We start from the raw sequence: 12462 nt of genomic DNA on the forward strand, positions 1-12462 counted from the left end.
GGTATCATATAAAATAACACATCAGGAAGGTTTTTTAAATAAATTATCTTTTTATTTATTTTTCTTATTTTTTATAAGTTTATAGACTGCATTCTCAACAACTGGAATATATTATCAAAGGGTTCAAATATTTAAAAATTGTTTTCAAGAAAATTTGTTCCAATTTTAACTGCTATCAAAGCCATACCTTAAAAAATACAGTTCATAGTATTGGTCTTTTTTGTTTGTAATATTATGTTTGCTATACTCCATTTGGAAATACATGCATATGTATTGAAATAAAAGTACAGCATAGGTTTCATTTAAAAGCAAATAAAATCGATTTTTAAAATACTTTTTATTTGTATATATCTGCCTTATGAAAATTAGTCCCTAAAAATATAGTATTAATAAAAATAACCAGCAATTAAATGCATTTTTATATATGCCAAACATTTTAATTTTAAAAACCCTATGAGGATATGATATTATCTCTATTTTACAGATGAAGAAACTGATTTACAGACGTGTTAGGTACTCACCCAAGGTCCTGAAGGTTGTAACTAGTGGGGTTATGGCTTAAACTCTATATAAGAATCTATGTTCCTTATCATTATGATGTCATCATGTGAAGAGACATACTATTTATTTATTTGTTTATTTATTTATTTATTTATTTATTTATTTATTTATTTTAGAGAGAGAGAGTATGTGCATGTGTGTATGCACATGGGTGAACAGGGGAGGGGCAGAGAGAGGGAGAAACAGAACCTTTTTTTTTAAATTTTTTAAAGTTTATTTTCATTTATTTTTTAATGTTTATTTATTTTTGAGGGAGAGAGAGAGAGAGACAGGCAGAGTGTGTGTGAGCAGGCAAGGGGCAGAAAGAGAGGGAGGCACAGAATCCACAGCTGAGCCGTCAGTACAGAGCCCAATGCAGAGCTCAAACTCACAGATCACAAGATCATGACCTGAGATGAAGCTGGATGCTCAATGGACTGAGCCACCCAGGCGCCCCTTAATTTTTTTCTTAATGTTTATTTATTTTGAGAGAGAGACAGAGTGCAATCAGGGGAGGGACAGAGAGAAATCTGAAGCAGGCTCCAGGCCTGAGCTGTCAGCACAGAGCCTGTCAGGAGGCTCACAAACCGTGAATACATGACCTGAGCCCAAGCTGGACACCCCACTGACTGAGCCACCCCAGGAGAGACAGTATCTTAAGTAGGTTCCATATTCAGTGCAGAGCCTGACATGGTACGCAATACCATGACACTGGGACGTGGCCTGAGCTGAGATCAAGAGTTGGACATTTAACTGACTGAGCCACCCAGGTGCCCTGGAGCAATGGTTTTAAATCAACAAGTTGAGGGGCGCCTGGGTGGCGCAGTTGGTTAAGCATCCGACTTCAGCCAGGTCACGATCTCGTGGTCCATGAGTTCGAGCCCCCTGTCGTGCTCTGGGCTGATGGCTCAGAGCCTGGAGCCTGTTTCCGGTTCTGTGTCTCCCTCTCTCTCTGCCCCTCCCCCGTTCATGCTCTGTCTCTCTCTGTCCCAAAAATAAATAAACGTTGAAAAAAAAATTTTTTTAATCAACAAGTTGAAAATATACACTATATGTCTAATAAAATTACTGTAATTTATTACTTCACAATTTTTTTCTTTTTTTGCAATATATAGGTGTCATTGATTGTTTTATATATATATATATATATATACATACATACATATATATATACACACATATATGCACACACACACATATATCCACACGCACACATATATCTCTGTGTGTATCTCTCTCTGAATATATATATGCATGTATGTATACATATATATTCATGTATTTTATATATATATATATATATATATATATATATATATACACACTCATATTAACTTTACTGACAATTTTCACTTCCCAGTCAGATAAAGTCCAGTCAGATAAAAAAGACAAGCCAGATCTGCCTATGAAAGTGCAGGGATTATAGGTGATTAGTTTGGTTTTAGTACAAGACTGTTGGATCCATCTTTTCTTTTCTGATGCCAATGGAGACTGTTAAACTGAATAATAACAAGAAAATTGAATTCTTCATGATTTGTTCATTTAGTCAAGAAATGTATTAGTGATTGTCAAGTGGCAAAGGTCAAAACAAGAAAGGAGTAGCTATAAGAACCCATCAAGAAGTTTTCAAGGCACAATAATTTTCCATTCCTACTTCCTGCTTTTTATACATACATGTCATTTCTCCTAGTCATTTCTCCATGTCATTCTCCTGTCATTTCTCCAGGATTCTATTAATGTAAAAGTTGAATTTATTAAACATTTACTCTATGACAGGAAAGTCATTCCTGTGGATTATTTACATGTAATATTTTGTACAACTTTAGGAGGTGGTCTATACTATTACCATCATATGACAGATGGGACAACTTGGCACAAAGACGTAATTTATCCAAAGACATACAGCTAATAAATGGTAGACTTAGGATTTGAACTCAGGCAGTTTAATCTTGGGGATCATGTTTTTAAAGACCACAGTACTCACTGGAGAGATGGAAGAGAGCTACAAGCACATGGGGAGAAGAGGGGAGCAATGTTGAGAGTGTTTTCAAAAGTTAGTCTCCCTGTCTAATACAAGTCTCTTTTCCACTGAGAACAACTGAACCCTGCTTATACTGAATTTCTCTTAGAAGTTTTTTATTTCACACTTTGATATGCCACATTTAGACAAATGAATACAAATTATTTTTTCTTTATCTTCAGGATTCCTGATTCAGGATGTCCCTTTGGGGTCTTGTGAAAATAAATACTGTGGTTTGGGAAGGCACTGTGTCATCGGCAGAGAGACAGGGCAAGCAGAATGTGCCTGTATGGACCTTTGCAAACGTCACTACAAACCTGTGTGTGGATCTGATGGGGAATTTTACGAAAACCACTGCGAAGTGCATAGAGCTGCTTGCCTGAAAAAGCAAAAGATTACCATTTTGCACAATGAAGACTGCTTCTTTAAAGGTAAATACAGGGTGGACCTAAAGTGTCACCTTCTATTTCTTTCGTCTTCTCAACTACTGCCTTTAAACTTCAAGTTTAACCTCTAACACAATTTTATATCAGGAAATATTTAAAAGTGGAAAGGAAAAGATTGTGAGTTTAATCACAGCAATAAACAGTAAGTATATAGAAATTTATATGGATACAATTCTGAATCTCAATTATGAGTACAAAGTTGGCCAAAATCTGACTCAAATTTAATATAGCTTACAGCATTGCACCATATGGCTTCCCAATCATGGCAGTTATCTTAGGACACAGGGAGACCAATTCAGTCAACAGGCCAAATCCACCCAGTGGAAAGCACCTGGAGTGGAATTGAGTGAATAGTGAATGCCAAGCCATGCTGTGATAACATCTCCTTTCTTCCTGATTAAAAATGATGGGTTTCAGTTTGCACCACATAATTCAGATTATATGGACCCTGCAAATGTCCACTTAAATAACTCTGAAGAACTCATGCTAAATTTAATTAGTAAATTTGAGATGACAATAATATAAAATCTGAAAGTATTGGTGTTTACTTTCATGGTACTCAAAATCATTGGTATTGTCTATGAAAAGGCACTGCTGATTTAGTGATTTGAAAAATTATTTTAACATGATATATAAATAAATCTTTGGACATTTTTAATGTTATTTATTTATTCACAAACTCATTTTCTATTTGCTTCTACTGGAGAGAATATTTACTTATTAATTGTCATAACCCACACTGAAATTCTGAAGTCTTAAGTGTATGGAACTTCCATCATTCGAATAGGTCAATGATCAGCTTGATTTCTCATCTTTGATTGGTTCCTCATCTCATTTTTCATAATGTTCCTGAGGTTTACTTACAATTAAATCTTGTCTGATATTTTAATTCTTAGCTTAAATGTATGACTGAAATATAATTTATTTCATCTGTGCACCAATTAAGGTAAATGACTAAAAACGTTCCTTTTTCAAATTTGGTAGAATAAATACAATATTATTTCCAAGGTAATAATAAAATTATGCACAGAACTTTTCAAATGATATAAGGGGTAATACTCTAGTCAGTGTGCCCACTAGACGCCTACTGATATAATTGAAGTAAAATTAGAAGAATAGATTTCCTCACAACAGTAAACTATGTGCAACTTGAATACATGCACAGAAATTTTTATGGTATCAGATTATCTTCTTGTACAGAAAGAATATCAGTTGTTGTGGTTTCAAGTCTATTTACTCCCCTCTTCTATCAAGTCTATTTTACAAATAACTATAATTAATTCTATTAGCATTGTGCTTTAAAACTCATGAGAGAGTAGTGCGTGTGTGTGTGAGAGAGAATTGATTCTGTCATTTTTTAAGTTTATTTATTTATTTTGTCAGAGAGGGAGCGAAAGAGGCAGAGAGAGAGGGAGAAAGAGAATCCCAAGCAGGCTCCCTGCTGTCTGTGTGGAGACTGATGTGCTGGGCTCAATCTCATGAACTGTGAGATCATGACCTGAGCTGAAATCAAGATCAGATGCCTAATGACTGAGCCATCCAGGCGCCCCAATTCTGTCATTTTGACCTGAGATGGTACAGTGCAGATATTACTATGCCAATGTTGTATAACATCCTAAAATCATATAAATAATATTCTATTAAGGTAATTTAGAATCATATTCCCAAAATGAAGTTTTGTCCAACCAACACACTGTAAATGATTATATGGAAACATATGATAGTAAATTATCATGTGAGAAAAAACATTTGGAATATCTAATGTTCTACTTTATTGCTGGATGCTTTGGCATATTGCAAATCAATGTGTATATCAGTATGGAGGTAGAAGAACTGGATATAGCTAGGAACGTTGCCTTCCTTGTGAGTTCATAAAACAATGGTTTGAAAAATTTTTGTTTTTTGGACTGATACTCAGCATATTTATCACATCTATGATTGTTTCAAAATACTTTTTCACCATATGCAAGTCAAAGTACTTCCTTATCTCTTTATATATAGTATTAAAATTTTATTAATATTGTCTGGGTTAGTTAGCAAGGGTTAGCATGTTTCTTTGGTCTCAGAATTTGTGAGTCTTCTGCTTATTTATTTTGGGGTTTTGCCTAACATATATATAACTCACGAAAGGACTTTGCTTCAGCGGAAAGGAACTAAATAATATAGAACAAACAATAAGTTGCCTGTCTTATTGGTGTGCAGTTGGTCAAGTTTTAGGTGTAAAACAGGATTCGTTATAGCTGAAGGCCTGACATCATTGTGATGGCCAAAATTAATCCTTGTGATTGTGAACTCTATTTCCTCTAGAAAGTCTGCAATTCATATTGTTTACAATAATGGCCTAAAGGAAGAAGCAAATCAAAATATTAAGTTCATGAAATGCTAAAAACCTATATTTAATTACATTTTTAATGAAAAAAATCAAAACTAAATAACAGGAACAAGTTTTCCTCCTTTGGGGGAAAAATTTGGTAGTTTAGATCTAATAAAAGGTAATTAAGCAAACCTTAGAACATTAGTCAATAAACAGGAAGTTAGAGGCCAAATTCAGGATCCAGTCCATTTTTTTAAAGCAATGTGTTATTGAAACAGAGCCACACCTGCTAATTTAGGAAATTTTCTTTGGGTATTTTTGCACAACAAAAGGAGAGTTGAGTATTTGCAACAGAGATAGTATGGCCCCCAAAACATAAAAAACATTTTGTCTGCATCTTCCCAGAAAAAGCTTGTTAACATCTGCTTTAAAAGATTACCAGCGCCTTAAAATTAATTATTTAAAATATTGATGGGTATTGGAGCAACTGTGTGACTCATTTTGGTTGAGCATCCAACTCTTGATTTCAGCTCAGGCCCTGATCTCATAGGTTTGGGAGTCTGAGCCTACATCAGACCCTGCGCTGACAGTGTGGGAGCCTGCTTGCGATATTCTCTCTCTCTCTCTCTCTCTCTCTCTCTCTCTCTCCCTCTCTCTCTCTCTCTCTGCCTCTCCCTTACTTGCTCATTCTTACCTTGTCTCTCAAAATAAATAAATAAACAAACACATTTTTGTAAAATATTGATAGATTATTACTATCCTATATCTTCTTGGCTATGGTGGTGAATATAGGGACATACTCATTGTTACATTTGAATAGAAATAAACACACACACATGGTTACAAGTAAAACAGGAAATCTGAGTAATATCAGTGGGTAGTATTAAAGATGATATGTTGGTTATGATATTGTACTACAGCTTTTCAAAATGTTACTATTGGTAGAAACTGGGTAAAGGGAATAAGGAATCTCTATTATTTCTTACAACCTCATATGACTATTACAAACTCATATATACAACATCATACAACCTCATATGACTCATATAACCTCAATAGAAAGAGTTTAATAAAAAAAAAACCTGGAAACTATTAGCAAATACTAAGACAATTTTAAAGACAGTATGGTTTGCATTATTCATTAATTATTTCAATTTTAGGCTAAGACCTATTTCACATATCAAATTTATCAGGTTTATGTTTGCCATTTATACTTAATCTTATTAAAATTATATTTGTACAATCATGCTTATTGATTGTTTTAAAATTAAGATTAGAGTGTAAGTTAAAAGGACTTACATTTCCATCTTTATACATATGTATATGCTTATAACTATATCTATATGTCTTCCTTTTATTATATTTGTTAAATATTTGAATGCCTCTATAGTATGCTTAGTATTTACTCTTACTGACACTTAAATAGAGACCTTAATTCACTAAGAACTTTCTTTAATGATTTATGATTTATGGAACTATAAATAAAGCATCTAATATACCTAGTAATAAAACATCTTTAAATTTATTTCTATTCACATTTATGTAATTACAAAGAAACTGGCTGAAGTAAGAAAGAATATTGTAGCGTTTGTTTTTTTGGAATCAAAGACTTTAAGATGACACTTGACATATGCTGGGGAGGAAAACAATTTTATCTACGTTTCTACATTCTTCTGGATGGCCTAATCATCAAATTGACATGAGACACATAAGAGGAGAAAGATAAATTTAATTATATATACATAGGGCCCCCAAGAGAATTTGAGATCCACTGACAGGGAATTGAGGTTTATATGCAGCCCTGAAGTAAGAAGAGGGTAAGGGTCTAAGACTTCAAATGGGAGAAGATAATTCATAAGTAGATGGAAAAGAAAACATTTGGGGGGGAAAATATACATATATATATGTATTTGCTGTGTCATGCTGAGAAATTCTTCTTATCCAAAAAAAAAAAAAAAAAACCACAAACAAACCAAAAAAACAAGTTATCTTTAGTAATAGCTCTAGGGCCTCTATCTAAATTCTTTTAGGCAGTTAAGGGAGTATGGGGGGGGGGGGCAAAAATCCCTTTTTGCATCTGTAGGGCTTTATTGTCTTCAGCTGAAAATAATTCTCATGCCAAAGCAGCACATTCTGATATGAACTGTGCTGAATCCTATCACATAGCATAAAACTTTTATATTTTTATGTAATGCCTAGCTATTCATTGTGATGGCAGTTTGGGCTTAAAGTCATTTCCCATCCCCACCTCTACCCCCAAACTGCTTCTAACTTCTACAACTCACATCACTTATAACACGTAAAATTTCCTCTCACCCTGACTCCAGGTCAGTCTGTCATACACAGCAGAATTTACTTACTCAGAGAATAGACAAAAGCTAGAGTAAGAAACTCAAGATATAACCTATGCCAAAATGAATAAAGAATTAAGCCTTTTATGAGAAAGTCAATTGAACAGAAACCCTTTTGCCATTTACTGTGCTAAGAATAAAATTGCCATAAAAGCAAATGTTGTGTGCATTTAAATGTGCATCACAAACAATAACAACTTGGGAAATATGGTTTTTATGGCTATGTGTGCACTATTTGAATGAGATCTGACATTGTGGGTTTTTTTCTTTGGTATAATCTGGAGAGACATTCATATTCCACTTTTTAATTCATTCTCTTACCTGATTTTTTTTTTAAGGATAAGACTTGTAGAAATTGGGCTAGAGAACTAGGCTGCCAATGATACAATGATATTTTAAAATATAACAGTAATTGCTATGTGTTAACACAGAGGAGCTTTTAGATTACTTTTTTTTTGAAGCTTTGTAAAGTTTCTATTTTCTGTCTACTTTTTTATGCCATTTCATGAAAAACAGTAATCTTGATAAATATTTAAACTTTGGAAAGTGATGCCCAGATACTTGTTTGTTTAATTTTGTTTTTGGCCAGTGTTAGCCAACTGGAACTGCAGGGTGGTAGTGAAATTAATAAAATGAACAAAATTTATGGTTGTTAACTCTTGAAGGTCATATTACAGACACAGAAACTCTAGTCCTTCTGAAAGCCTTGTACACAACATCAAAATTTGATTAATCAGCCATATTTGGGTAGATTTATGGTAAAATTTTCTGAATTTGGTGATATGAAATTGAGTTGTGTTTCACTTTTAAAATTTATATTGCATTTAACATTTAATCAAACTTAACAATATAGTTTTGTTGCCACTCTCTCTAATCCTAATGTGAAATATAGAATTCTATGTATTCTCATTACGTAACATTACATAATATTCTTTAGAAATCATTGTAGTGTGTATACTCATAAACTTACCATTTTTATTAAAATCATACCAAATATTTGTTTCTCCTCTGATTTAGGATTAAGGATTCTATAAACATTACATTTTATATGGGTTTATCTTTTGTTTATAGAAAAACAGTGGATAAATGGTAGATATTACACAGAATATGAAAAATGATCCAAAAAGATATTGACTACTTAACAAATGTATTAAAAAATATTGCCAGAGGGGCGCCTGGGTGGCTCAGTTGGTTAAGCGTCCGACTTCGGCTCAGGTCATGATCTCGCGGTGTGAGTTTGAGCCCCGAATCCGGCTCTGTGCTGACTGCTCAGAGCCTGGAGCCTGTTTCAGATTCTGTGTCTTCCTCTCTCTCTGACCCTCCCCCGTTCATGCTCTGTCTCTCTCTTTCTCAAAAATAAATAAATATTAAAAATATATATATATATATATATATATATATATATATATATTACCAGAAAGTAAGAGAGAGAGAATACCAGTAATAATAGCAATACATTGGGTATTTATTTTAAAACACTTGAAGTATTATACTACTGTTTTATCATAATAAGCCAATATACTATAGAGAAGGCAACAAGCCTAGGGTTTTAAAAATGACCTGCCGACATGCGCATAGCAAGTTAATGCTGCTGGGACAAGAACCAATGGATTCTGTCTTCTCTTTTAGTGTACGTATGCTGCAAATGTTCTGCTTAAATATATAATACCATGACATCTTACTTACCCATGTCTTTCAAAAACTTTACTTTTAATAGTGATTTCCAAGAACATGCAACATTATTTGGAAACATTCTTGCTCACTGGGTATTTTTAAGGATTAAGTAATGCATTTGATATAGTTCTTAGCCAATTGAAGAACATAGTAAAAGATAATACTTATTTAAGACTGTAACGTTTATATAGTAACTGTGAACATTTGATTGAAATAAATTTTCAAATTTGAGTCTGTGAAGCCACACATTTTATTTTAGGTTAACATTAGGTTATAATCTTGCATCAAAAGACTCAGGTTAAATTATTATATAACTGAATTTGCCAGATTGTAATAGGTTAATTTATGGTAGTAAATTTGTTTTATTTTAGATAAGAATACTTGAAGAAAAAATAACTAACTTGAATTTAGAAATATATTTATTGTTAAAAAATACATTTATTATTAGTTTCTTGGTTGACATTTAAGATGCTATCTTATAGTCACCTTTTGCACAGATTTATTTTAGGCTGATTTTGCTGATCTTATGCTATAAATAGAATATATATTAGATATGTTACAAAGTTATTTCAATCTCCTATTCCCCCCTCCAAAAAAGAGAAAAAAAACATTTAAGGACTAAATTCATTTACTGATGCATTTAATTTTAGTCAAATTTTCTCATTTCCCCCCCGTTATAGGAACTAAATTTAACATTCAAATACATGAATAGTCTTATCTTGTTTTTGTATATTTTCATGCTATATCATTTTTCTTCAACTTCAAGTTATAGAATAAATATTTTAGTTTAATATTTTATTTCATGCTTTCTATGGATATATGAATATCCCATCAATAGTTATAAACACAATGTTCAATAGTGACAGAAAAAAATAAGAACATTTTATCAGTTCAAATAACTTGTCCTTGTCTTGTATATTGAGGCTGTTTAAACATTGTATCAGTCATTGTCTCTCACTGGCACCTTCACTTATCATGTTTATTTTTTCAGTATACTATTTTCAAATGCTGAATATGTATTTTTAAATGCTATAACTTACAAAGTGAAGAACATTTTTAAAACCATTATTTTTTAATGTGGTTAATTTCTTCTCTTTGACATTTCTTTGCAAAAACATGATGAAAAACTTTCCAATGGTTACACTCCGCATATATAACTGGGGATAAAATGTTCTAGAAAATGCAATTGAAAATTGTTCTCTATTAGTCTGATTCATATTTCACTTTTAAAATTCTTTCTGAAGGGTGTATATATACTTTAGGGGACATTTGAAAACTATTAATGCTAAAAATTTTAAACCAAATGGGAAAAATGAGAAGCTTTGTCTGTGGTTATCATTCAGATAGTTATGTGGGAAAAAATAAATATTTGAAGGGAATCACCCTGAAGAAAGAAGATTTGGCACTTTCTAGCACAATGTAAAGCATAGGTAATTAGCAATGTTTCTGTTTTGAATACTGGTTAAGAAAAGTATAAGGAACTTCAGTTCAATTAACAAAAATTCAAATTAATTTAATACCGTATATGCAATCAATTTGTTTTTAGTTCAAAATACCACATCATCTAGCTGTAAATTATTTATCAATCTCATGGTTACAATAGAAGGTAGTGTGTGCTCAGACAGATGTGAAGCATTTCATGTGTTCCCTTACATGATAATCACTTTAAAGAATTGTTTCTATATGTTTCTCTAATCAGTATATGAATTTCCAGTGATTTGTATAATGTCTTTCTAAAAGTCTTCCCCCAAAATCTAGGCATAAGTTGTGATTACATTTTGTCAGTATTTTTTCCCCTTGATGGTATCTAAAGAGATCACTCATAACCACCAAAGTTCATGAATGGATTTGTATATGAAACCAGGTTGAACTAAAGTCCACAATATAGAAACAATATTGCACTAAAATTTGACTTTAGCTTTTCTATAAGAATAAGGCATTTTCTATTGAATAAGGCATTTATCTCCACATTTCTTGAGAATTGTAAATATAAAATAACATAAAAAAGACAGTTACAAATAGGTCTAGAATAAAAGTTTGTAGTATTAGTGGAGATTTCTAAATGAAGTTTTCACTTTTTTTACCATAAATCAATAACGACTTTCAAAAATCCATAATAATTTAACATAAAGGTGTAATTTAAAAAGTGGTAGCATAGTAAATTCAACAATTGATACTGTTTCCAAAGGTTTCTTCCCAATAATTCCAAATCAGTTAGGTGCCAGATAGGTCTTCCTTGATGATTTTCATTCATTTTAATTGTAACACAGTGGCTCAAAAGTCCTTAGGTGAAACATGTCTGTGAGTAACCCTTAAAGGATGGTAATAACAACTAAGTTACTATTAGGGAAATCAAAAGTTACAATTAAGGCCAGAATAATCAATGAAGAATCTTGGTGGATTAAGTAGAAAGATTTGCCAAAACTAAAACATAAAATGTTTCTGGGGTACCAGGGTGGCTTGGTCAGTTAAGCACCCAACTCTTGATTTTGGTTTGGGTCATGATCTCAAGGTTTGTTGAGTATCAGCCCCTTAACGGGCTCTGTGCTGACAGTGATTCTCTCTCTTCCCCTCCCTCCCCCACTTGTGTTCTCTCTCTCTCAAGATAAATAAATAAACTTAAAAAACAAAGACATAAAATGTTTCTTTGTTTTAGTTGGATAAGAATTCCATGGCACAGAAAAGCAAGGTGTCAGTTGGGCACTCAGTTAGTATCTAAGTGTAGTTGCCCAAAAGAGAGTAGAGATGATGCTGGCTTGAATCAAGATGACAGAAGTGCCAGTGATGGTACAAAGTTGTCTGACTACCTAAACACAACTGTTTTGGGCGTGGACATGGAGTTTATGGGAACTAAATAAATGAGCTAAGCAAAAATAAATAAATAAATAAATAAATAAATAAATAAATAAATAAGAAGTCATTAACTGAAATATGAAATGCTGGGGGACTCACACATTTGAAAATGGATATGAGGAGAAAATATATACATATGCACTTAAGATCAGTTAAATTTAAATCTCTTTTAGACAAGTGAGGAAAAATGCCATTTATGCAGTTCGATCTGAGTCAGGAAATCAACGGAGAATTTGGAGGAGGATACATATATATAGGATTTAT

The 12462-nt window shown here is 32.7% G+C and overlaps 1 protein-coding gene across 3 annotated transcripts in view; it reads left to right on the forward strand.

Moving 5' to 3' along the window:
* FSTL5 (follistatin like 5) overlaps nucleotides 1-12462 on the forward strand; it is a 796843-nt gene that overhangs the window by 279444 nt on the left and 504937 nt on the right. For all 3 annotated transcript variants that reach the window (XM_043566311.1, XM_043566327.1, XM_043566320.1), the window contains exon 4: nucleotides 2743-2991. In XM_043566311.1, the coding sequence (XP_043422246.1) occupies nucleotides 2743-2991 (249 nt within the window). The remainder of the gene's footprint in view (nucleotides 1-2742; nucleotides 2992-12462) is intronic.

The sequence above is a fragment of the Prionailurus bengalensis genome, chromosome B1 (assembly GCF_016509475.1).
Source record: "Prionailurus bengalensis isolate Pbe53 chromosome B1, Fcat_Pben_1.1_paternal_pri, whole genome shotgun sequence".
Taxonomy (NCBI): domain Eukaryota; kingdom Metazoa; phylum Chordata; class Mammalia; order Carnivora; family Felidae; genus Prionailurus; species Prionailurus bengalensis.